The sequence below is a fragment of the Neovison vison genome, chromosome 5 (assembly GCF_020171115.1).
Source record: "Neovison vison isolate M4711 chromosome 5, ASM_NN_V1, whole genome shotgun sequence".
Classification (NCBI taxonomy): Eukaryota; Metazoa; Chordata; class Mammalia; order Carnivora; family Mustelidae; genus Neogale; species Neogale vison.
In genome coordinates, this window is record NC_058095.1 from 19,840,661 (window position 1) to 19,863,270 (window position 22,610).

Genomic DNA, 22,610 nt, shown 5'->3' on the forward strand with positions numbered 1-22,610 from the left:
TGTTCTTTCCTCTGGGTGGACGGGAGCTAGAGCCCGCGCGCAGGCGCACTGTGGAAAACGCGGCCTCCCCCGCCGAATCGCGCATCTGCGCAGTTGGTGTTTATTGTGACCGTCGGGCCGCGGCCCCGGATGTTGTGGCTGCCGGGGGGGAGATGGCGGAGGCAGAGGGGGTGGCCGCGGCCCCAGGCCCAGCCTCGGGGCCGACTTTCAGGGGCCGCCGCGCTCTGTCAGGCTCCTGGGAGCGAGACCAGCAGGTTGAGGCGGCGCAGCGGGCCCTGGTGGAGGTGCTGGGGCCTTACGAGCCTCTGCTGAGCCGGGTGCAGGCAGCCCTGGTGTGGGAGCGGCCAGCCAGGAGCGCCCTGTGGTGCCTGGGGCTGAACGCGGCTTTCTGGTGAGAGAACTGGGCCCTCGGAAACCCTTCCAGGCGCGAATTCGTCAGGTTTTTCTAGGGCTCTACCTCTCGCCTCTCCTGTTTTCTTCGCTGCATTGGCTCCTTACAGTAGCTGTCTAATTTTGCCTCGTCTCCTTCCACTCCATTCCGCCTGCAGGCTTTGCACCGCAGTTCTCCCTAGGGCCTTCCAGTTATCGTCCCTGCTTTACTTGTCCCGCAGCTTCACCCCGTACATATGGCAGGAGCTTCTGGTAACATCTTGAGCCGCTCGCAGTGAGCGAGGGCGCCTCATTTTGGCTAGGGAAAGCTGTGTCACTTAAGGCTATCACTTCCCGTCTCTTGTTTGCTCAAATGTGGTTTGAAGACCACCCCCCGAGCTCTGATTTTAGTAGTTGTTACTGGGGGTAGATGCGTGAGACTTGAGATGTTGCAAAGGTATCCATAGGTGTGATAGAATAAGAGTGATCTGAATTAGAATTAGCACGTTAGGTGTTCTTTCTCCTGCTCAAGGAAGTTTGTGAAGTCTGAGCGTCAGTGAGAGCCTCCAAAGCTGCAAGTTGAAAGAAAATTAAAAGCTTTTGAAGAACAGTTATGAAATAGTGATAGTGAGGTTTCACCCGTTTCAAAGCCACTTATGATTGCAACTCCTCCCAAAGAATTAGAGATCCATCCTTAGGCATGGTTTATAGGCAGGGAAATTGAGGATGCCTAAGAGCGTGTGTGAGTTTTCCTCAGCTGGAGAAGTGAGACTGTGTATGTGCTCTAAGAGTCTGTGTATCATGCTATGTGAAATGGAACTGCTGCTTCTTGGTTGTCGTGACCTAAGGTGGACATAGGTCTTCATACAATCTGCTGAGCATACTTCGGAATTATTCATAACTAAGAAAGGATTATCCACCAAATTCCAAGGGAACTGCAGTATTGGGGAGGGGGTCTACAGCTGAATGAAAAACCTATTCTGGATAAGTCTGAAATGGAACATTTCCAAAGAAAATATGTCTTGTTTTGTTTTTAAGATTTTATTTATTTGACACACACACACAGAGAGAGAGAGAGAGACAGCAAGAGCAGGAACACAAGCAGAGGGAGTGGGAGAGGGAGAAGCAGGCTTCCCAGTGAGCAGGGAGCCCAATGTGGGGCTCGATCCCAGGACCCTGAGGTCAAGACCTGAGCAGAACGCAGACGCTTAACGACTGAGACACCCAGGCATCCCAGACAGCAATATGTTTTTGCTGAAAATACTTTTTTCTCTTAAAATTCTTGGTCTTAAAACCAGCACATTTATTATTTTTTGTCTGAAAGATTTTTAGTGAACTGGAGCACAATTTCAAATTCTTTGACAGAAAGATACAATGTTCAGCTATTACTCCTCACAGTTTGAAGAAGACTCAGATTAAAGGTGTTGCAGCAGTCTCTGACATTAGTTGCTTCCAGAGACTTAAGCAAACTTGGTGATAAAGTTTTCCTACAGCATTCTTCATTTATTTTTGGTAGTGCTTCTTTGATCCCCAGGTACTTACTTCTTTTCCTGTTCTAACTCTGTCAGAAACCTTTAACTGTAGCACCATTGGTCAAGAGCATTTTCTGAAATGATCTTCTCTTCCTTTCCCCACCTTCCCCGTCACAGCCCTAAACCCCAAACCATCCAGTCAGAACTTCATTTTTTACCACTGAGATTGTCCTCCTGGGGAAAAAAAAGTTGGTCCTCATTAAACCAGTTTGGATCCAAGTATGATTGGCTGATACATAAAAACTCCATCAGGATTTAAATGAATAATGAAACCAAGGGTGTGTTAATACAAATGAATCAGTAGCACGTCTGTTGTTATTTCTCAGGGGACTTTCCCTGTGCCTCTTGCATGAGAAACTTTAGAAGTAGGTTGTGGAGTTGAGATCTGAACATGGCTGCTCCTACTGTTGGAGTTAGCTTTAATTTTGGCCCTCAGCAGTGTATGCTCAAGTTTACTAATAGGCTAAGTTTAGAATCGCACTCAGCTCCTGTTTTCTTACATCTTCCTCTCTTAAAGCCTTGTGATTGGTCTTTATCTCTGCCATTTCCTGGTAGCTTGCCTACTGTGTATCCAGAACGTGGTTACTTGTTACATTCCCATCCCTCTCCATAATGTAGGTGAGGAGCTACAGCAGAAGGAAGGTGTGACTGGAGACTCCGGTACTTTATGGAGAGAGGACTCATACCCATGAAGGTTACAGAGTGACAGCTAAGGTAGCTTGGTATGGCAATTCACAGGATTGTTGTTTTAGGAAATGAGCCCCCTTGGGAGGCATTTGGAGGTTCAAATTGAAGACTAGACTTAACATTCTAGTAACATCATATTTTATATATGTATCGACATTTCAGTTAGTAACTGTTTAGTTCTCAGACTTTATAAATGTTTTAGAAAATGTAAGAGGATCATTGGCGTTTTTTTCTTTTTTTGTTCTGAATAATGATACGTCATTAACTGAGATGTTTTATACATTTTGAGGTATTAGAAGATATAATGGGAGTATAAAAAAACAGAGTTCAGGTAGGTAGCTCTTAACTTTCATTGATATGCATTCTCACTCGGTTTTTCTGTGCCTGTGAATGTGCCCTCATATCTTAATTAAAACCAGCAACAACAACACCAAAAAGAAAGAGATGTATAGCCTTGCTATATAGTATTTCAGGGCTTTCATTCACGTTTTGTTCTGTTTTCTTTTTCCCTTCAGATTCCAGAGCAATTATAGCTATTAGGTCAGAAATCTTCCAATCTGTATTGCTTCTGGTCACTGATATGTTATTATCTCTAGGATATTAACAGAAATGTTAGCCCTTCCTTTCCAGTAGCTTGTGTTTTCATTAGCCTCTACGCCACCTGTAAATGAGTGATTTGGGGGGAGAATATCTGAGTCCGCAAGAGTGTATCCTCACAGGATCAGAAAAGAACAGGTTAGAGTAACCTGCTGGTTTAACTCTGACCTAGCAGATCAGGGGAGCAGCAAGGAGCCCTGGAAATGTGTATGCATTCTAAGCCCTTCCTCTTCTCTTAAGAGTAGCGCGTGGTTCAAGGAGGGCTAGATGACTCTGGAGCTCCTTTACACTTCTTAACATTCTAGGATTCTAGACAGTCTCTATTAGGGATACTGCTTTAGAGCAATCACAAGCTGATTCCCGGTTGAGATCTGCTTTAACTGTCACTTGTCTGAATTAACCATCCTATACCCTAGGGGATATTATGGAATCTGTTGTTTCCATGATTAAAAAAATACAGGTGTTCCCTCTCCCACAAAGCCCCCCAAATAAAAAAATGACCGAGAGGGGCGCCTGAGTAGCTCAGTGGGTTAAGCCTCTGTCTTCAGCTTGGGTCATGATCTCCATCTCCGGGTCCTGGGATCAAGCCCCATGTCAGACTCTGCTCAGCGGGGAGCCTGCTTCCCCATCTCTCTCTCTCTGCCCGCCTCTCTGCCTACTTGTGATCTCTGTCCGTCAAATAAATAAATAAAAATTTTTTTTAAAAAATGAGTGAGAAGTGATTAAGAGTACAGCAATTCTGATTTAAACAGTTAGAATATGAGTGAAAAACAATAGTGAGGAACAAGAGATGGAAGGCAGGGCCTGTTTAAGTAAAGACATTTGTTCTATGAGAAAAATTTACAATCAACTTGCAGGTGCAGTCTTTTGAGCACATGTTTCTAATGCTAGTCTCTGGAAGGTTCTTGTTGGTTTTAGTAGCCAGGGAGACTCCCAAGAATGCCTTGGCTTACTTTTTTTTGTCTCCCTTTGCCGTCAACTTTTATCTATCCTAATTGCAAGGTTGGGTGCTTTATGTTAATGGACAATCATTAACATAAAGTAGGTGTTTAGCAGCTAGCTGGTTTCATTTCTGGTTTTGTGTAAGCAACAATGATCACTACATTATGTGGGTTGGGTTAATTTTTTTCATTCTCATTTACCAGTGACTGGCTCATTAACCAGACGACCACAAGTGCTGTACAATAATGGGCTTTTTGTCCCTATAGGATGGGAGGCTTTGTTCTGAAGTGCCAGTGAGACAGGCTTACTCTGTAGTAACAAAGGAACCCAGAAATAGTATCTTCTTTGATTGAAGATAAACATATGACCTTTTTTTTTTATGATTGTAGCATAAACTTTATGATTATAGCAAACTCTAATTTACCTGTACTAATAATGAGGATCCATGGTATAGTTAACCTCAAAAAAATTGCTTAGTTTTGGACTTTCTGGTGACTTTGCAGGAAACCAGTTTTTTCAAGGAATATTTTATTTAGACTGATAATTGGATTTTAACCCCTAATAAAGGGGATGGAAGGTTTACAAAAGGACAGGGAAAAAAACAGGGGAAGAAAAAAAGAAAATAATGAATTGATGGATATATAATATTTCACTCTCAGTAGTAGTAAATGATTTTAAAGTAAATGGCAATGAGTTACTAATTTCTGCTTATTCATTTATTTTTTATTTATTTAAAAACGTTTTGAGGAGTGCCTGGGTGGTTCAGTGAGTTAAAGCCTCTGCCTTTGGCTTGGGTCGTGATCCCAGGGTCCTGGGGTTGAGCCCCGTATCAGGCTCCCTGCTCGGTAGGAAACCTGCTTCTCCCTCTCCTACTCCTCTTGTTTGTGTTCCCTCTCCTACTGTGTCATTTCTCTGTCAAATAAAAAATCTTTAGAAAAATTATTTTTTTAAGATTACTTATTTGAGGGGCGCATGGGTGGCTCAGTGGGTTAAAGCCTCTGCCTTCAGCTCAGGTCATGATCCCAGCCAGGGTCCTGGGATCGAGCCCCACATCAGGCTCTCTGCTCTGCAGGGAGCCTGCTTCCTCCTCTCTCTCTCTCTGCCTGCCTCTCTGCCTACTTGTGATCTCTGTCTGTCAAATAAATAAATAAAATCTTTAAAAAAAAAAAAAGATTACTTATTTCAGGGGCGCTTTGGTGGCTTAGTGGGTTAAGCCTCTGCCTTCGGCTCAGTTCATGATCTCAGGTTTTTTGAGAGAGAACAGCGGGGAGAGGAAGAGAGAGAATCTCAAGCAGACTCCACGATGAGTGTGGAACCCGACACTGGGTGTTGGGTTGGGGCTTGATCTCACCATCCTGAGATCATGATCTGAGCCGAAACCAAGAGTTGGACGCTCAACCAACAGAGCCACCCTGGCGCCTCAAAAGGCCATTTTAAAAAAAAAAAAGATTATTTATTTATGAGAGAGAGAGAGAGAGAGCAAGAGAGGGAATACAAGCAGGGGGAGTGGGACAGGGAGAAGCAGACTTCTTGCCGAGCAGGGAGCCAGACGTGAGACTCGATCCCAGAACCCTGGGATCATGACCTGAACTGAAGGCAGATGCTTAACGACTGAGCCACGCAGGCGCCCTCAAAAGGCCATTTTAAAAAAAAACATTTTCTTATGGAAAGTTTAAAACATAAACACATAAGTACATAAGTAGACAGAATAATAATATGTGCCACCATGTACCCAGCTTTAAAATTCTTCAGTTCATGGCCAATTTTGTGTCTTCTGTACCTCAGTTCTTTTTTTTTTTTTTTTTTACTTCTTCTTTTATTGTTTTGAGGCAAATGCCAGGTATCTTACAATGTAATCTGTAAGTATTTTAGAATGTGAGTCTCTGAAAAATAAAGACTTCAAAAAAAAAATACCAGTGCCATTATCACAGGTAAAAAATTAATGATTCTAGTTAGTGTTCAAATATCCAGTTTTTTCATAAATATTATTTGTGTTTTGGGGGAGTTGGCTGGCTTAGTCGACAGAGCATATGACTCTTGATCTCAGGTTGGTGAGTTCAAGCCCCACATTGGGTGTAGAGCTTACTGTAAAAAAATTTTTAAATATTATTTGTTTTTTTAAAATTGTTTGGGGGGCACCTGGGTGGTTCAGTCAGGCGTCCAACTCTTGATTTTGGTTCACATTATGATCTCAGGGTCATGGGTTCAAGCCCTGTGTTGGGCTTTGTGCTGGGGGGTGTGGAGCCTGCGTGGGAATCCCTCTCTCTCTGCCCCTCTACCCCCCCCAAAAAATAAATAAAATGAAAAATAAAATAGTTTGAGGGCGCCTGGGTGGCTCAGTGGGTTAAGCCTCTGCCTTCAGCTCAGGTCATGATTTCAGGGTCCTGGGATCGAGTCCAGCTTCGGGCTCTCTGCTCAGCAGGGAGCCTGCTTCCTCCTCTCTCTTTCTCTCTCTCTCTCTCTCTCTCTCTGCCTGCCTTTCTGCCTACTTGTGATCTCTCTCTGTCAAATAAAAAAAAATTAAAAAAAAATTGTTTGGGTAGGATCCAAATGAAGTCCATATATTGTGACTGATCATTCTGTTTTTTACATCTCTTTTACTTTGTTGGTTCCTTTTCAGTCTTCTTTCCTCTACCATTTGTTGGTTGAAGAAACCAGTTTGTCCTATAAAGTATTCCACAGACTGGATTTCTCTTATTGCATCCGTGTGCAATACCCCACGCTCTATATTTCCTCTGCATCGATAGCTGGATCGAGAGACTTGATTAGATTCAGGTTCAAGAATTTTGGGGGAGGGGGCGGGTAAGACTGTTTTATAGATGATGTACTAATTCAATTTTTAATTTCATCTCTAATTATCACTTACATTTTCTTTTTCTTTTTTTTTAAGATTTTATTTATTTATTTGATAGAGATTACAAGTAGTCAGAGAGGCAGGCAGAGAGAGAGAGGAGGAAGCAGGTTCCCCGCTGAGCAGAGAGCCTGATGCGGGGCTCAATCCCAGGACCCTGATACCATGACCTGAGCCGAAGGCAGAGGCTTAACCCACCGAGCCACCCAGGCGCCCTATCACTTTCATTTTCTAAACTTTCTCCAATAAACATGGTTGCCTTTACGAATAAGAAAAAAATACGTCATTAAGAAAGAATAGATTGTGAGCCCACAGTGGGTAAAATGAGTAATGGGCTATGGGCAATCCCCAGATTGAAGCACTCACAGGTGAAGATTCAGAATTGACTTGTTTTTGTTAAGTTGGGAAGTTTTCATGCTGATTTTAGTTGCTGAAAAATGTTTTGCGTATTGTCTTATTAAACTCCTATGCTGTTAAATCTGCCTTTGGATTTTTGGCCAGATGAATAGACATTGCAGGACTTGACCAAGTCCAGGAGAGTCCTGATTTTTCATCCATCCCTTGCCTGTACCAATCTCAGAAATACTTTATCTTCAGTTATGACTTGTATTTTTTTTTAGATTTTATTTTATTTATGTATGTATTGTATTTGTGAGAGAGAGAGATCGTGAGAGTGAGCATGAGCGTGGGAGTTGTGGGGGGAGGGAGAAGCAGGCTCCCCACTGAGCAGGGAGCCCAATGTGGGGCTCCATCCCAGGACTCTGGGATGATGACCTGCGCTGTAGGCAGATGCTTAACCGACTGAGCCACCCAGGCACCCCCATTTATGTCTTATCTTTGCACATAGTTGCAGAGTTTTCTTACAGGTAGGCTTCCAGGTTACATCTGTAAAATGATAAGCATCGATGTGACTTCTTTTCACATGGTCCATGTCTTACTCTTTCTGAGCTTTTTTTTTAAGAAAAAACACTCATCTGAGATTGATACTCCCTTTTTGTTTAGGGTTTTAACATTGAGGCCCAGAAGAAAAGAAGCACACCCTTATCCATATTTTATGTTTGTTGGTCAGCCCTCTAAGAGAACACTGACGCTATTGTCTGGTTACCTTGGAGGGGTCAACTGCAATGTACTGAGGTGATCTTTACATTAATTAAGTTTTTACTTATATGGGGGCGCCTGGGTGGCTCAGTGGGTTCAAGCCTCTGCCTTCGGCTCAGGTCATGATCCCAGGGTCCTGGGATTGAGCCAGCATCGGGCTCTCTGCTCATCAGGGAGCCTGCTTCTCCGTCTCTCTCTTCCTGCCTCTCTGCCTACTTGTGATCTCTGTCTGCCAAATAAATAAATAAAATCTTTTAAAAAAAGAAAGTTTTTAGCTATATGGAAGAAACTGATTTCCCAAGAAATGTTCTTTTACACCACACAGAAAAACTTCTTCTGAGGTTCCTATATGGGCTTATTCAAGAAAAAAGATAAATCTCTTCCTAAAATTAATTTATGGACCAGGATTAATCTTGTTCAAGAAGATGTTCACACTTTTAGCCTTCATGATCCAAAAAATTCAGCCTTTGTAAAACACTTTATCACCTTTATCTGCAGGGTAAAATCTAATATGCTTATGATAAAAGGCCCTTCATCATCTGACTCCTGCCTCTCTCCCCATACTCATCTCCTCCTTGTTTCAGTTCTATCAAAACTGCTTGTCGTTCTTTAAATACGTTATGCCAGCTAGTGCTTCTCCCTATCGGAGTGTCCTCTCCTCCTTCCCCACACCCTTTTGTCTTGTTTTCTTTCCATTTATCTTTTTTTTTTTTTTTTCCTCCCAGTTCTCTCTACACCCAGCTTGGGGCTCAAACCCACAACCCAAGATCAAGAGTCACATGCTCCATTGACTGAACCAGCCAGGCACCCCATTCTTACCATTCATCTTTTAAATTCCAGCTTGATGTCCTCCTCTTTGTTATCCTTACCCTGACATGTTAATATTGCAAACACAGATAGACGCATAAATACACTTGAGAGTAAGGTCCATGTCTCACTGTTTTCTGTAACTGGGCTGCGTATCTCCAGCCTCCACATAAAATGGGCACTCAGTAAGTATTTGCTGGATTGAATTGAAGCATAGACGGGGACTATAACAGGCTACCAAAATATAAAGTAGTTCAGGTCTTGGAGAAACAGTATTCTTCCTGCCATCATTTTTGTAAAATCGGCCTTTCTTAGGAAAGCTTAATATCCCTTCCCTACCCCACTTTATATGGGTGTTAGTAATCATGATCTGGGAAGTGGAAATTGCAGACAGTCTGGATTGCCTCCCCGGGGAGCCCTTTCAAGAACTCTGGAGGGAGCAGTGGTCCTGCCTTATCCTCCTGCAGCTGGGACAGAGAAGTAGCAGTGCTAGGGAGCAGGAAGCTCTAGGGCCCTTATCCTTGGCCTTGTTAAATTTGCTTATTTGTTGGGATGATGAACTGGCCTTGGAGAAAAGATTAATGACCTGAGGCAGCTCTAGAGGCTTATTTTTGCTAAGCTGCTTTCATTCTTTAATCTCATGTATAATTACAGTGTCCTTTAAGTGGTGGGGTGGAAAAATCGGAATAGGGTTATCATTTGGTGACTAGATTTTTAAGTTCTTATTTCCTTCATCCTTCATTCTTCGCGTAGTTTTTTAAAATTACATAACATGAATTCATGTTTATTGAAAACAAGTCCAGGGGCGCCTGGGTGGCTCAGTGGGTTAAGCCGCTGCCTTCGGCTCAGGTCATGATCTCAGGGTTACGGGATCGAGTCCCGCATCGGGCTCTCTGCTCAGCAGGGAGCCTGCTTCCCTCTCTCTCTCTCTGCCTGCCTCTCCATCTACTTGTGATTTCTCTCTGTCAAATAAAAAAATAAAATCTTTAAAAAAAAAAAAAAGAAAAGAAAAGAAAACAAGTCCAAAAATATCTAGGAGCAAAAATTGAAGTTCCTCTGCCAGTCCTGCATATGTATATGTATTGATATATACACATAGACAAAGCCTTTTTTTTTCCTTTATAAGGATCATACTCTGGTATTGGTATTGTTCTGGTATTGTGTTATACCAAGCCATTTGGTCGTCTGTTGAGTTGAGAAGAGACAGGATCGAGTCCCGCATCGGGCTCTCTGCTCAGCAGGGAGCCTGCTTCCTCCTCTCTCTCTCTGCCTGCCTCTCTGCCTACTTGTGATTTCTCTCTGTCAAATAAATAAATAAAATCTTTAAAAAAAAAAAAAAAAAAAGGAGAAGAGACAGGTCATTTGTAACCAAACCTTGGTCATCCTTACCCTTGTTTGATCAGTTCCTGTGATAATAGCTGGTAACACTTGTACATTGTAAAGTTGAATAGAACTGTGTGGTAGGCTTGTATTTTCTTGTCTTTCTAGCAAGATAAAGTATGATATTTTTATAGGCAATTAAGTATGTTGTATCTAAAACTACAAACAGTCCTGCAAGTTTTGTTATTGTTACCACTATAAATAGATGAAGAAACTGAAGAGGTTAAGCTAATTCATTCAAGGACACATAACTAACTAAGAGTGGGTGTTCAGAGAATCAGATTGAAGCAAGTCTGACTTTAAAAGCCATCCTTCCTGCCCTGCTTACCAGTCTGTGGGGAAGGCTAGTGGTGGTGTTTTCCCGGATATGTTGCAAATTAGTACTTTTGTAAAATACAATGTAAATGACTTACTAGAAAAATAAAGTTTAAAAAGGGACAGAATATACAAACCCAAATGTGTTTTTAGATTCAAAATTACTTGGTCAGATTGCTATAAAAATTTCTCAGTGTTTACTCTAAATTTAATACTGACTTCCTTGCAGACGGGCAGCGTCAACTTGTGGCCCTGCACTGGCCTACAGATACTGAGAGGCACTGCTTTAGAGCTGTAGGCTGCTGTAGTAGAAGGACTCATAGAACTAGTTTTTTTAGGGACGCCTCGGTGGCTCAGTTGTTTAAACTTCTGCCTTCAGCTCAGATCATGATCCCAGGGTCCTGGGGTCCAGTCCTATGTTGGGGGGTGGGTAGTCCTTGCTCAGCAGGGAGCCTGCTTCTCTGCCTGCTGCTCCCCCTTCTTGAGAGCTTTCTCTCTGACAAATAAATCAGATCTTTAAGGGAAAAAAAACAACTACTTTTTTTTTCACTTTTTGTGGAAGATTTTAAATATTAGAATTTATCAACTCGTCAGTCTGGTTTTACTTTTTTTTTTTTTTTTTAAGATTCTGTTGATTTATTTGACAGTGAGAGAGAGCAGGAGCAGGGGGAAAGGCAGAGGCAGAGGGAGAAGCAGGCTCCCAGGCTCCTGCTGAGCAGGGAGCCTCATATGGGCTTGATCCCAAGACCCTGAAATCGTGACCTGAGGCAAAGTCAGATGCTAAACCGACTGAGCCATTCAGGTGCCCCTTGTTTCATCTTTCATATTCTTTCCCTTGCCAGACAATATTATTTTGACATAAATCCCAGCTATCTCATCATTTTTTCATGAATATTATGTATGTATCTTTTATGTATCTTTTAAAAATAGGGACTCTACCAACATATTTTCCATAACATTATCACACCTAAAAAATAAGCAATGGCTCCCTAATACCTTCAGTATGTATTCAGATTTCCCAGATTTTTTGTAAATATCTATTTGTGCTTGATTCCTTCAAATAAAAACTAACTTTTCGGGCACTTGGGTGACTCGGCTCAAGTCATGATCTGGGAGTTGTGGGATCGAGTTCCTCATCAGGCTCCCAGCTCCACGGGGAGTCTGCTTCTTTCTCTGACCTCCTCTCTCGTGCTCTCTTATTCTGTCTCTCAAATAGATAAATAAAATCTTTAAAAAAAAAAAAAAAAGAACAATCTTTTCCTTCATTCTTTTATTGTGATGTATTACATTTACTGGTTTTTATATAGTAAACTACCCTTGTAGTCCTGAAATTAATCCTTTGACTATGCTGCTAAATTCAGTTTGGTGGGTTTTTTTTTTTTAAGATTTTATTTATTTATTTGACAGAGAGAGAGATCACAAGTAGGCAGAGAGGCAGGCAGAGAGAGAGGGAAGCAGGCTCTCCGCTGAGCAGAGAGCCCAATGTGGGGCTCAATCCCAGGACCCTGAGATCATGACTTGAGCGGAAGGCAGAGGCTTAACCCACTGAGCCACCCAGGCGCCCCGAGTTTGGTAGTGTTTTTTTTTTTTTTTTTAAAGATTTTATTTATTTATTTGACAGACAGATCACAAGTAGGCAGAGAGGCAGGCAGAGATAGAGGAGGAAGCAGGCTCCCTGCTGAGCAGAGAGCCCGATGCGGGACTCGATCCCAGGACCCTGAGATCATGACCCGAGCCGAAGGCAGCGGCTTAACCCACTGAGCCACCCAGGCGCCCCTGGTAGTGTTTTATTAAGGATTTTTGCCTCTATGTTTATAAGGAATGCAGGGCTGTAGTTTTCTTCTAGTGTCTTTGTCTGGCTTTGGTATCTGAGTAATGCTGGCCTCACAAAAATCAATCAAGAGGTATTCCCTTTTCAGTTTTTTGGAATTGTTTAAGAAATACTTGTGTTAATTCTGAAGAGTTGCCTTTTAAGATTTTAAGATGTAGCTTCAGTGCTTTCTGTTGACCTTGACCAAATCATTGTACTTTTTGGATCTGAGTTCCTTCATCTGTAAAAAGATAGCTGAATTTTGTGCTTTTTAACACATCTCTATCAGTTTGTTGCCCTCCACTAAAGTCTAATTTGGTAGAAAGGTGTTTGCTTTCATCATAATGAGTTATCAGGAATGAATTTCTCCCTGAAATTAATAGAATTGCAGACTTGAAAGTCGAAAGGGGCTTTAAGAGGTCATTTGATTTAGCCCTCTGCCTTTACAGAAGCAAATTGTTATCTCTGTCCCATAGGTGAAATAGCTGATATTCAGAAAGTTTAATTGATTTTCCTAAGGTATATAACTAGGCCTTAAGTCTGTTTACAGGAGCCTGAACTACACAGATGGTCCCTTCTGAAATTAGCTAATTGGATAATAATCTGTTTTTCCCTCTCTGTAGGTTCTTTGCGCTGACATCCCTTCGTCTTGTGTTTCTGCTTGCATTCAGCTCCATGATCATCGTATGTATAGATCAGTGGAAGAACAAAATCTGGCCTGAAATAAAAGGTGAGTTTGGTAGCATTTAGAAGAATCTGAACTGGAAATGGTTTTTCCTTTAATTTTTACCATTAGTTTTTGGGGTTTATGAGGGTGTACCTAGAACTGGGATATCCTTTCATGTCTGAATTGTTGCTTTAGGAGACACTTGAAGAACTGGGGCCCCATCTGTAGTTCCTTAGAGCTTTGTTCCACCCTTCCCACTGTTACCAGGCTCAGGAAATCTGTATCCACCACCTGAGATATTCTTGACCTCATAACTGGCCGGAGGTATAAGTAGTCCTCAAGTTAAAAAAAAAAAATTATCTTTGGATACTGCATCTTTTTTTTGGGGGGGGGACAGACAGAGATCACAAGTAGGCAGAGAGGCAGGCAGAGAGAGAGGAGGAAGCAGGCTCCCTGCTGAGCAGAGAGCCCGATGCGGGGCTCCATCCCAGGACCCTGGGATCACGACCCAAGCTGAAGGCAGAGGCTTTAACCCACTGAGCCACCCCAGGCGCCCCTGTATCCTGCATCTTTACTGAGGCAGTGTCAGTTTGCCTCCCAGGGATTTCTTATGAATTGTTTATTTGCAAAGCACTAAGCTAAGCATTGTGACTTACATAAAGTATTTTCTAAGATATGGTTCCTTTTCTCAAAGATGATACACACATAGACAACAGAATGGTACTGGAGATGTTACTGTGCAGCGTGTGGTCGGTGTGTTTGTCATGTATTTTGGCCCTGGCTCAGGCCTTGATGAAACAAGAGTTTTGAACAGGTGAAGTGAAAAGTGTGTTTCTGGAGGGGCGAGTAGTTTGATTAGTCTGAGAAACCAGAAGCTGCCAAGCATCTCCTGAAAGCAGGGAATTAGTCACTTTTACCAGGAGGAAGAGGTCATTATAAAAGGAGTGCTAGAAGAGATAAAACTGAAAATGTTTCGGGATTAGATTTTATAAGCCTTTCAAGTTAGATCTAGAAGTTTAGACTTTATCCCATATATAGTCTGTGGTCATTGAACATTTTTTTATTAGAGCTATATATTACAGATTAATTCAGTAGCATTTTATAGGATCCCAGGGAAGGATAAAAAGGGGAAGGAGGGAGACCTGGTAGGAAACTATGGCTGTATCTGTGTGAGAAGCAGTCAGAGAGGTGTTCCTGGAAATAAACCATGGGTGACTTAGCTGGGAAGAAGGAAGACACGTGAAGACTGATAAATAGGGGGTTAAGGAGGGTAAGGAATAAAAGCCAGCTGTGGGAGTTCAGCGCTAGGAGGGTGGGGGGAATGGCCTTCAGGTACCAGATCCATAGTGTCAGGCAGGGGGGTGGGGGTTGAGAGCAAGGAAAATTGACGTATGTTTTTGACATTAATTTTGAAGTGTTGGCAGGATATTTACACCAGAGTATACAGTTTTTAAATACATTCCCATCCTATTTTGCAGAGACTTTAGGCAATCATGTAGTTCATTCATAGGTCTTATGGCTGGTGAATGTCAAAAGACTTGACGTCATTCATTGTAGTTAATGGAACTTTTTCAAAGAGAAAAGGCAGATTTCCGGGGTTGGAGTGGTTGTAACTTGCCTCGGTAACCTGGTGCACGTTGATGTGTATGAGCAACCAGGACACACTTGAGGGGCGGGATGGGTCATTTTTTTCATGTGCACCTTGGCTCTTGATTGTAGTAAGTAGAAGGGGCCCTGATGCTCCATCTGGATCCCCTTATCGCCCCGCCCTCCCAGAGAAATGAGCAGGCATCAGCCATCCTCCCCGTGTCTGCACTTCCCTAACTCTGTCAGTGTAACATTGTGTCTCCTTTTTATTGGCTATTACTATTTTCTTTCCCCCCAAACCTATTAAAACTCGAGCTGTCAGACCAACAGCCTAACATTTTTATGTTTAGTTTTCCCTACCAACTAATGCTGGTGTTTGTTTTAATATTGTAGTGCCAAGACCCGACGCATTAGACAATGAGAGGTATGGAACACTAATTAAATCCCTTTTTGTTGCTCTGATTGATTCTCTTGTTGTAATATTCTGGTTACATGTTGTTAACCCCGTGTTATGGATACAGAGTATGACTGAGAACCTAGTCAGTTCCAAATAATCGTCTTAACGAGTCCTAAAGTTTAGGCAGCAGTATGTTGAGATGGCTAGTGTCCTCTGCTATTAACAAGAAAAGTTTCTGAAAAAGAAGCATTATAGTGCCATGACCTGGTATGCCAGGGAGTGAGTTGCATTTTTTAGCCCTACTGTAAAAACGTAAAAGAAGCTTACTTCATTTGTCTCCTGGATTTTATACCAGGTCATTTAGTGTTTTCTGTGACCTCTGGCTTTTTAAAAGGTCCCCGGTCAGAAAACACATTGGTTCCTGGCATCAGCAAGCCAAAGATTCCTCTTGTGTCTTACAGCTCCTGCTTTATTTCTCAGTTCATTCATCCCATATGTTGGATCCAAGGAATTTCCTCTGCTATGGTTTATTTTGCTTTTGCCGAATTTATTTTCTCTCTGAGGGACACACCTACCATTGCCTGCCCTTCAGCAGCAGCAGTGTCAGACTGTGCTCTCCTTTTATCCCTGAATTGCAATCACAGTGAATTGCAATGGTCCGAGGGCAGGGAAGATGTTTCTCAGCACGGAGTGCCTTGGAGCTGGTGGCAGGTTTATACACGTGGATTGGGCGGCTTGCTCATAGGGTGGAGTTGTCAGAACCAGTGTGCCCTCCTAGTCCCTAAATTCAAGTTTCAACCTGGTGAGACAAGAAAAAAGTCCCGCTTCACCTCCAAAGCACCTACAACCAGCCACTCCCCAGCTCCAGTTGAAACCTGGAAGCATTGGCTGCCTACACAGCAAGATGGGGGGAGTCCCTCAACACCCTCCTTTCACAGCTCCCCCTTCTCTCTTCTATAGCTGGGGCTTTGTGCACCCTCGGTTGCTCAGCGTGCCCGAGCTCTGCCACCACGTAGCTGAAGTCTGGGTTAGTGGGACCATTTTCATAAGGAATCTTGTGCTTTTCAAAAAGCAAAACCCAGGCAAGGTAAGACTCTTCCCTTTTCATTTTCATTTCTGGCTTCTTAGTTCAGTTCATGCTAACTGAAATAGTCCTTTGACTACATAGCCTCATTCAAGAAAGGAAAGACAGTGATGATTGTGGAGACAAAAGGGAAGTTATGGGAAGGGTCTTCTGACCAGCCACTAGAACTAAGGGAAGAGCTTGATTGATGACTCCTTTGGGTGCTTGTCTGTTAGATTGAGCCATCTTCCTGCCCTAAGATGGGAAAGAGAGCTTGCTTATGTGTAATCTGTGTCATATTAAACATATGGTAGGTTGTTGGGTTTTTAAAATTTTTTTTTTTTTTACTTTTTTTTAAAATTTAAAAACCCCACCACCAACACTTGCTTTCAGAGAGAATTTTTGGCTAAGCCTATGCAAACCAATTTTCCAGTGGAAAGAGTGCAGCCCTGTTGAGTTAGCAAGGGAGAAGGAATGTGAATAGAATGGACATGCTCCTTTTCATCTCAAACAGAATCACCACGGGGTGCACCGGTGGCTAGACACAGCTCTCATTCTGACCTGCCCACTCATAAAGAATCATTTCAGCCACGTTTCCACCTTATCCCTTGTCTGCACCCCAGTCTCCTGCCATGTAACAGAAACTTAATACTGTTTCCTGACTCCTCTAGTTCTGCTTGCTGAGCTGTGGGATCCTGACATTTTTGGCCGTCTTGGGCCGCTACATCCCTGGGCTCCTGCTGTCCTACTTGATACGTACGTATGGCATGTACCTCCCCACGCTTCCCCCCTCCTAGCTTTTCTAGCCAGAGCTAACTCTGGGTCTAGGGAGAGGACTTTTATATTTTGGTTCACCAGGAAATAACCTTTTTATATTTCTGTAACCTGTTTAGTGTCATGAAAATATCTTTCTTTTGCCTATAACAGGCTCCCCAACATCAAGTCCTTTTCTTACCAAGCGAGCTTTAGAAATTGATGACGGTCCATTAACATATATTGTATTACCAGTCATACAGGACTGTCTGTCCCTATTTCGGAGGAAAGTTTTAGAGTCAGTATGTTGTATAACAGCAGAACATAAGTTTTAGGGGTTACTCTACTAGATTCTGCTTATCCTAGAGCACTTCTTTTTCTTCTGGAGTGCAAGGTTTTAAATTCCATTACTTCCTTTTGGCATGAACTTTGTGTGGGGCCGGGAAACTGAGCAGTTACGGCTGTGGCCAGCAGCTGCCGTGATTTGTTGAGTCGTTCCTGAGTCCTTGCCGGTCTAGCCTTATTTATGGCTCAGCGACACCCAGATGCAAGTGACCACACCTGGTTCTGTCCTTGATATATCAGCAGCACACTCTGCTATGCGCGGCCACATCGGTGGCCACAGAAGTCTCTGCCCTCCAGAACCCCCTCATGTGGCATGGGAGACGAGTAAAGGTTACCGGGAGAATGAAGCAGAACTATGGCCCACCAACTCTCTGGTCAGAGGACACAGTAGAAGAGGGACAGTCCAGCTTCTCCCTTGTGACTATTTCCTACTCCTCCTTTCAGTTGTCACTGTCCTGATGTGGCCCCTAGCCGTGTACCACCGACTGTGGGATCGAGCCTACGTACGGCTGAAGCCAGCTCTGCAGCGGCTAGACTTTAGTGTCCGTGGCTACATGATGTCCAAGCAGAGAGAGAGACAGTGTAAGTGTCAAGGGGAAGCTTCCTTCCACTTGGGCAGTTTGGGGAAGAGAAGAAAAAGCCCATAGGCCTGACATAATGGGTAGGTCCTCAAAAGCGGGAGTGGGGGGATGTGGTGTGCAGGAGGATGGTAGGTAAAAGTGAATCTTATTCGAGGGAAATCTGTGCAGGCTTACGTGTTTTTGCATTTGCAGTTTTGGACACTCCCAAGTTGAATAAAAGTCAGACAGTGAAGATCTCTATCCCTAGAGTTTGCTGCTTTCTATGAAGCACTTTCCATATACCCAAGCACTGTGGTGGCAGCTCTGCGTATTTTTATTTATTTTATTGTCTATTTTTATTTTATTCATGTGTATCTTATTTAACCCTGACAACCTTGAGAAAAGAAATTGAACTTTATAAATAGTACCTCTTAACTAAGCCATGCCTCTTTTCACCACTAAAAGCTGCTTTCCAAAGGTGATAGTTTGATACTGCCTGAGAAGCCAGAAGGGTACTAGCCCCATACCCTCCAACATAGGAATGACAGTCGTGTGAACATTCCACCCCCTTCTGTGGGCTGGTCAGATGGGCTGTTTCATGAAGGCCCAGCACTTTGCCTGTGGTCACGTGGGCCCAGCTCCCCAGCTTGACCAGCCAAATACTATCAGTCCTCAGAAGCCTGATTGAACCAGGGTGGGGCATCTCCCTTGCCTTCTCTGCAGTGGCATCTCCTTTCTGCTTGGCATCTCCTTTCTGCTTGACATCCTGTTTGCCCCCAGCGTAGCCTGCGAGCTGCTGATCCTCCGACCAGAACAAAACCGGAGAGGGGCTGGTGGAGGAGAGGCGCTGGGAGAGAGTCTTTCTGTGCTTATTATCAGCTTATCTTCCCGCTGAGGGTCAGCAGCCACCCCCCTACCAGGCATTGTTGTTTTGGTTGTTTTTTTTCAGGCATTGTAATTTTGGTTTTGGCTGTATTTAGAGGGTTCATTCTCTTGTGTTCTGATCTTATGCCTTTGAAGTCCGGTGGGTGGGGTTTTTCCTTCAAAGGAAGGTGCTGAGGCCTTCTGCTCTTTGCACACAGTGCGTCGCAGAGCTTTGCACCCAGAGCGCGCCTTGGACAGCCACAGTGACAGTGAAGAGGAGCTCGCGGCCTTCTGTCCTCAGGTATCTTGGATGGGAAGTACACCACTGGCTAGTTTTCTTTTAGCTCCCTTTAACCATATGGCGCCTCACATTTAGGCTGTTACTAGGCTTTCAAACTTGCGGTGCTCCAGGGCCCCACCCTCCCCTTGCCCCACGAACAGTGAGGAAAGCAGTTCATGTTATACTGGGACTGTGTGTGTGGATCTCAGTTTGAGCCTGGTGACCAGCACACCCTCTTCCGTGTCTCCTTTTAACCCCTGCCATCTTGGCAGGACTTCTGGGACTAGTGTGATTGTCTTTTAAACAGCCCAGCTCACCTTTTGTTGGGCAGTGTATCTTCCCAGCCCCCAAGAAAAGTAATCTCTGCATCAGCTACTTGCTTTAGAGTAAGTGGCTGGTTGGCTTCCCCGACTGCTTTCCTTCCTGTTCGAGATCGATAAGTAAGGGTATTTTTCTTGGGGGGAGCAGCCTAGAAGGATCAAAGTACTGACTGAAGTCCCCAGTCGTGTCTGATTGCAGTGCTGGCCATAGGCTAGCCTTTAGGGCCAGCTAATTAGTAGAGCTATAACTGGGGAACTGCACCTGTTCCTAATGGCATCCGTTCTTCAGGCTTGTTGATCTTTTCTCTCCTAAGCTGGATGATTCTACTGTTGCCAGGGAATTGGCCATCACAGACTCTGAGCACTCAGATGCTGAGGTCTCTTGTACAGACAATGGCACGTTCAATCTTTCACGGGGCCAGACACCTCTAACAGAAGGCTCTGAAGGTGAGGGGGACCATGGATGTGAATTCATAATGGCTCTGACTGTCGCTGCTCAACTTCCCTGGGAAGAGAGGATACTGCCCCCTCCTCCCCTATTTTCAGAGGTGTGGAACAGGTGGCAGAGCAGCTTGGGTGGGGTTGGGGGGGTATGGCTGCAGCTGGGATTGCGCTGCTGCTCTCCTTAAAATCCTCAGTAGTCTCGGTTCTAGGCTCCTGTAGAGCATAAGGGAGGAAGGGGAGGGAATTCTTTGGCCAGCAGAGATCACAGCAGTATATAAGTGGAGGGGAAACACCCACCAGTGCTCCAGGTTTTGCTTTACCCTGAGAAATTCCAGGTAAAAAAAATCTGGTGGCATGGTGCTTTGTGGGGGCTAGGGCACAGGAGTGCCAGACTGTTGCCATGTCTCAGACACTCCCCTCTTCTCCCAGACCTAGATGGTCACAGTGATCCAGAAGAATCCTTTGCCAGAGACCTTCCAGACTTCCCTTCCATTAATGTGGATCCCGCTGGCCTGGATGATGAGGACGATACCAGCATTGGGATGCCTAGCTTGATGTACCGTTCCCCACCAGGGGCTGAGGAGCTCCAGAACCCCCCTGCCAGCCAGGAGGAGGCTGTGCTGCCGGAGCTCCTGCTCAGTGCCCTGCCTGCAGGGTCCCACCTCACCAGCAACCTCGCCAGCCTGGTCTCCCAGGGCATGATCCATCTGGCCCTGTCAGGGACCTCCCAGCCAGGCCCTTCTGGCCTGCCTCCCCGGAGAACAACAAGAGGCTTCCTCCGGGCCCCCAGTTCAGACCTGGACACTGATGCTGAGGGGGATGACTTTGAACTTCTGGACCAGTCGGAGCTGAATCAGCTGGACCCTGCCAGTTCCAGGAGCCACTGAAGCAGAGACTCCTTTTAGGGGTCACTGTGGTTTAGGTTTTTTTTTTTTCTCCTTATCCCACTTAAGGTGAAGGGGCAAGGGAAGAACCCAGGTCCCATCCGCTGAATTACATATGTGTGCTTGGTGGCCTGGCTGAAGCTCAGGCCTGCCGAGAGGATGGATGCTCACGCCCCTGCTACCCGCTGGACACCTGGTTCTGAGCTCAGTCGCTGCAATGAGAGTGCTCCCCTGAGGGAGGCGTCTCTCCGTCAGAATGGCACTTTTGGGGAACAGAGTAATCAGGGGTATTGGTTCCCCTTTGAGGGGGTGCTGCTGTTTGCTTCTAGGTATGGGTGCTCGGGGGCCCTCTGTGACCGAAGCACCCTTTCCTTCCTCCCTCCCTCCATCACCTCCTTGGAGCTCCAAGTCAGGCAGCAGCTGCCATCCTCCTCTTTTGTGAAGCCATGATTTGATTTGTCTTTTTCTAAGCAAGTTTTTTGGTTGGGCAGAGCAGGCCTGTTCCTTCTGCCCCAGCCCATCCTCATTTCTTGAGGCCTAACCTCCAGTGCTCCAAAGTAGTGCTTGTGAAAGTTCAGAACTGTGAACATGTTGTGGGGGCGGGCTTCTTCAACATTACCTTGGGCTGTGGGGTCAGCTGGCTGAGAAGGCGAGTGCTCTGTATCTCCTGGTCTCATGGAATTTTCTGAAGCTGCCTGGTTACTTCTGGTGCTGCTACCCCCGGCTCCATTTGACCATCAGCCTGAGCAACGAGCAAAGCAATACCACACCGCGTCCGCATCCGTGTTCCTGTGGCCTCCCCGGCTCCTCGGCTGGAGCGGCAGTGCTTGCGCGGCGTGTCAGGGAGCACTTTACCAGTGGCCCGCCGGCATTCGCGCAGGGCGCAGCTCTTCCTGCACCAGCTCTTCCTGCTCCCTGTTCCCTTCCTTTAATACTTTCATTTTTAACTGCTTCCCAACTTGGCGGGGCCTCCTTTAAGGAGAACCCAGTTAGCACGAATGTGTCTGCAGTCAGTAGAGACTTCTCTAAGGGGTTTCTGTTCTACTGCCCCTAGAAAAATCATGTGAGACAAAAACGAAAAATGATCATTCTAGACCTGTGCCAGCCTACAGCCTCTCTTTGGCTCCCCAGTCAGAGCTCAGGCCAAACTGTTCTGTCCTTTTGCCCTGTGCATTAACCCTTTGCTGATCCTCAGGGACCACTCCCCCAACACCCCCATACCTGGGCAAGGGATGTTGGACAGAGCCCATTTTTGTGTGCTGCAGGTGGGAGTGTGCTAACATGTTTGCTCTTGGTTGACGGAAAAGGTAGAGGCCAGGAGTGAAAATTAAGGGAGAAGAGCTAGGTGCCTGTTTCATAATCACTTGTGTGTGTGAAGTTTAGGGGTAAATGGCATCTCCCTGCTTTATGGTTCTCAGACTTTGGACAGAGCCCAGATGTCTCACAGGTGAGCTCTGATGTGGGAAAAAACGGGAAGTGTGGAAGAGGAGTGGGTTTGGGTGTGTTTGCAGGAGTGTGGGTAGCTTCAGGCCTTGGAAGTTGGCAAGAGGGAGGGAGGAAGGAGAGCAAAATCTTCAGAAGGTGTTTCTTGTACCCGGGGGATCCGGCTCTGAATCTCCTTAGTCCTCCACTGTGAACTGGGGTGGGGATGGGCGGCGGGGGGGAGGGGGGGAGTGGTGCTGGGGAATAAATCTTGTATGAGAACAGTCTTTAAGAGACTGGTATTGAATGGTGTCTTGCCCTTGGTAAGGACAGCTGGGTAATCCGAGATGGGATTAATCTGAGGTGACAGCCTCAGAAGAGTAAACCCGGGTGTGAGGGACCCACCTGCCTGTCCCTATTTGTGACTTTTGTGATGGTCAGAACAATCACCACATACGAGGCCACTTCCCCTCCCCAGGAGAGCCCAGGCAGCACAACTGGCATTCTCGACTAGCATCTAGCCTGCACTCCCATCATTTTAAATTTTTTTTTAAAGATTGTATTTATGTATTTGTCAGAGAGGGGAAGAGAGTGCACAAGCAGGGAGTGGCAAACAAGAGGGAGAGAAGCAGGCTC

At 44.9% G+C, this 22,610-nt stretch overlaps 1 protein-coding gene across 1 annotated transcript; it reads left to right on the plus strand.

Annotated features, from left to right (window-relative positions):
• Nucleotides 1-122: 122 nt before the first annotated feature.
• Nucleotides 123-22,212, plus strand: RETREG3 (reticulophagy regulator family member 3). Its single transcript, XM_044247878.1, has 9 exons — nt 123-391; nt 13,012-13,118; nt 15,036-15,066; nt 16,000-16,126; nt 16,774-16,858; nt 17,645-17,782; nt 18,843-18,925; nt 19,539-19,671; nt 20,098-22,212. The coding sequence occupies exons 1-9, from the start codon at nt 153-155 to the stop codon at nt 20,553-20,555; spliced, it is 1,401 nt and encodes a 466-aa protein (XP_044103813.1). The 5' UTR covers nt 123-152; the 3' UTR covers nt 20,556-22,212.
• Nucleotides 22,213-22,610: the final 398 nt, after the last annotated feature.

Excerpts from the sequence above, each read along its gene's own strand:
- RETREG3 (XM_044247878.1), top strand. The coding sequence starts at position 153 with ATGGCGGAGGCAGAGGGGGTGGCCGCGGCCCCAGGCCCAGCCTCGGGG. Across the intron at positions 16,859-17,644 it reads CCTGCTGTCCTACTTGATAC|TTGTCACTGTCCTGATGTGG; the intron begins GTACGTATGGCA and ends TCCTCCTTTCAG. Across the intron at positions 18,926-19,538 it reads TCGCGGCCTTCTGTCCTCAG|CTGGATGATTCTACTGTTGC; the intron begins GTATCTTGGATG and ends TTCTCTCCTAAG.